Source organism: Chrysochloris asiatica, unplaced genomic scaffold (assembly GCF_000296735.1).
Source record: "Chrysochloris asiatica unplaced genomic scaffold, ChrAsi1.0 scaffold00274, whole genome shotgun sequence".
Classification (NCBI taxonomy): domain Eukaryota; kingdom Metazoa; phylum Chordata; class Mammalia; order Afrosoricida; family Chrysochloridae; genus Chrysochloris; species Chrysochloris asiatica.
The window spans coordinates 3,619,764-3,623,526 of NW_006408792.1; the positions used below are offsets into that span (position 1 = coordinate 3,619,764).

Below are 3,763 nucleotides of genomic sequence, written 5' to 3' on the forward strand. Positions count from 1 at the left end.
TCTCCCATGTAAACTATCACTCAGTTCACAATAGAAAGATAAATTTTAAAAAATAGGTGAAATCATTCAATAAAAATTTGAAAAGAATTAGGAAATAGTGTATATCGTAGAATGCCTTCTTCTTGTTGTTGTTATTGATGGTGGTGGTGGTTGTGTGTTATGGAGTTGGTTCTGACTCATAGAGACCCTGCATAGGGTTTCTGAGGCTATAAATCTTCATGGGAGCAGAAAGCCTCATCTTTCTCCCACAGAGCAACTGGTATATTTGGACTATGGACCTTGAGGTTAGCAATCCAGTTTGTAATCCATTACACTACCAGAGAGCCTTATTGCTGTTATTAAGTGCAGTCAAGTCAATTCTGATTCATAGCAAACCTGTATACAGTTTCTGAGGAGCAGCTGGTGAGTTTTAACCGCCAACTTGTGTTTTTTGTACAGTGCCATACCAGGATTCCAACAAGGACTAGCACATAGAAAATGCTAAGTGTTTGTTATTATTATTATTTCTATTATTATTCAAGTTTCTACCAGCTCTTGAAGTGTGAAATTATAAGGGAAGATTTATAGATGTGTGGATAAGGGTATCTGCGGTGACCTGGGCAGTGTGTGTGTTAGTGTTTGTGCTTTGAAGAAGGGTGTGGTCAGTTGCAGATTAACAGTGACCAATAGCAATATAATGTGAGCTATTTGAAATGTACAATATTACATATGAAATATATAATTTCAAATGTACTATACTATAAATGAAATATATAATTTCAAATGTACTAGTTATTGTTGTTGTTGACACTAAAATAGGAAAAAGTAACCCAAAACCAAACTAAACCTAATGCCATTGAGTCCATTCCAAGTCAAAGTGACCCTATATAGAGTTTCCAAGACTGTAAACCTTTATGGGAGCAGACAGCAGAGTAGTGGGTCTGAACTGCCAAACTTGTGGTTAACAGACCAATGTCTAACTCACTGTGCCACTAACTCCTTCAATAGCAACAGGTAAAGTTAGTTTTAGTCATTTATTTTATGTAAACCAATAAATCCAAAATATTATTTCAACATACAATCAATATAAAAATTCTTGTGATGTTTTACGTCTTTTTTATATAAGCTAAGTCTTCAAAATGCAGTGTGTATTTTACAGGTACAGCAAGCTTATGTAGTTTTGGATGAGGCACATTTTAAGAGCTTAATAGATACATGTAGCTAGAAGCTACCATATAGGACAGTGTAGCTCAAGATAACCGAGGTACTCAGAAGCTACAGACACATGGCATGGCTGAGAGAACTCGAGGAGACTCATGAAGAAACAGGGTTAACTTGATATGAGATAGAGGAGAAGAAAGAGAACATTTCTGCAAATGAAAAATAACTCTGTTTTCCTTTTGTAGTAAATGTGCATTTTATCCTTCCTCTCTCAAACAGAATCCTGATTCATGATGTACAAGAAGAGATTGAGAAACAGTTTGATGTTAAAGAAGATATCCCATATAGACACAGCTATGCAAAATATAATAACTGGGACAAAGTACAGTATAAAATGCCTCTACTTCAAAAAAAATTCACCCTTAACATTTGTTGTTAGTTTTCTTTTATTCTAATTCCTTAAATTTGGTTTTGCTTCTAAGATTGTTGCTTGGACGGAAAAAATGATGAACAAGTGCCCCGAAATGGTATCTCGCATTAAGATTGGAAAAACTTTCGAAGATAATCCTCTATATGTTCTCAAGGTAAAAGTAATTCAAGAACCACTGATTTTTTATTACTGTTTAAAAGATTAAAAGTTACATTGTGACACAATTGGGCTAATTTCAAGACAGTAAGAAATCTTTTTCTTTGAAATAATGTTTAACTTGTAGATGTCCACTCAAGAGTTGAAGTGGCATGTGGTTTTTGGTGGAACCAAGATAGTGCCTGAATAAACCGTTTGCCAAAGGGTACATAGTCGACAAGATAAATAATATCTGTTTCCGTACCTTTCTCCATAAGATTTTGTGAATTCCTTAGTGTATAAATCAGTTTGTACTCATTAAAATTCATAGAAACATAAGTTAATGAATAAATAAAGTAATGAAGCAGAGAGAATTAATTAATTAATGATAAAGTAATAAAGAAGAGAGAAATTTAAGTATTATAGAATCATAGGATTCATATACCCCTCTATATGAACACAAAGTGAACCATTTGAGTCCTGTGTTGATGGAAGATTCCCTTCTAGTACATGACCAACAATGGCCATTTAGCTGCTGCTGAAGTTTTAAGACATCCAAAGATACTATTCATGGAAGCAGTCCTCTAATAACTGCTGAACCACCACCCATTCATTCTCTCCAACAACCCAAAACAAATACAAACTTTATTCAAAACAAAAGCCCTTCGAATATTGAGCTACTCTCCTCCCCACTCTCCTCCTCCTCATTCCAAACACAACTATAGAATCTTCTCTACTCCTAACTAAACATACCCAGTTAATGAAGCTGAACAAGCAAAAGCAAATCGTGGAAACAGAACTGACTTCTTAATCTGTTTCTTAGACAAAAATATAAGAAAAATAACAGACTGACTTTTTTTAAATCTGGAAAATAACTCTGACACTAAGAAATATTTTTGGAAACTGAACTGTATAACAGATCATGAATTATGCATATGCATTTAAGAATATGTGCCATGGTCCTCCCTGAGAACAATACATACATACACAGTTACTCATTCATCAACAGGCAGGGGAAAGAACTGTGCTGAAGATGATACAAGTGTATTATTGGACAACATAGGATCGATGGCGTGTCTACTCAACACATTCATGCAAAATAAAATCTCAAGTTTATTTTTAAATAGGTTGGGAAGCAGGATGAAAGAAAGCCATCTATTTTTATGGACTGTGGCATCCATGCACGAGAATGGATCTCCCCAGCATTCTGCCAGTGGTTTGTCTATCAGGTAAGTGGATCAGAACAATCTGGCAATTCTTCTCTAACTGTCAAGTTTCCAGCACTTCACTGAAGAGTGACCCCCTTTCACGTGAATGCAGTTCCACTTAACTACAAGAGCCCAGATTTGGTGCTGTCAAAAAACAAATGATCAGGCCTTTGCTTATCGTCGCTATTTTTATAACATTGCCACCTTCCTTCAAACTTCTTGAACTCCAGCTGACAGTTGATAAGTCTGAAAGTAACTCTTTGAGGCTATAATATGGAACTTTTCCCTATATTGAAGTATGATAAATCTGAAAACATCTTCAGATTAAAACCGTTCCAGTGACCTGGCCATTTCTGATCATAGTGATCTCATGTGTTTTTGAACAGAAATGTATTTCACAGAATATTCATGCTTATGACTTTTTGGAAGCACTCCACCAGGCCTTTCTCCCAAGGTATCTCTGAGTTGGTTTGAACCACCAGTGCTTTTGGTTAGTTGTTGTTATGTGATGTGGAGTCGGTTCCAACTCTTAGTGACCCTGTACAGGGTTTCTGAGGCTGTAAATCTTTACAGAAGCAGAAAGCCTTATCTTTCTCCCACGGAACAGCCGGGAGTTTTGAACTGCTGACCTTGAGGTTTGCAGCCTAATTCATGACCACTACGCTACCAGAGTCAGCCACAAAACCATGTGCACAACACAGAAACTCCAACTTCTACTAACCTAAAACCCAATTGTCAAGTTGATTCCAATTCATACCTATAAATTCTATCTTTCTTCAATGTGCTCATTCAGTGCAGAGACCTTTAGTTCCCAATTAGATATTTCACTGACTATGCAAGTGCACAGGAA

General features: G+C 36.1%; 1 protein-coding gene across 1 annotated transcript in view; it reads left to right on the forward strand.

Annotated features, from left to right (window-relative positions):
- Positions 1-3,763, forward strand: part of CPA3 (carboxypeptidase A3 (mast cell)) — a 57,891-nt gene that overhangs the window by 26,098 nt on the left and 28,030 nt on the right. Inside the window, exons 4-6 of the mRNA XM_006874393.1 lie at positions 1,420-1,522; positions 1,623-1,724; positions 2,833-2,934. Coding sequence (XP_006874455.1) covers positions 1,420-1,522; positions 1,623-1,724; positions 2,833-2,934 — 307 coding nt within the window. The remainder of the gene's footprint in view (positions 1-1,419; positions 1,523-1,622; positions 1,725-2,832; positions 2,935-3,763) is intronic.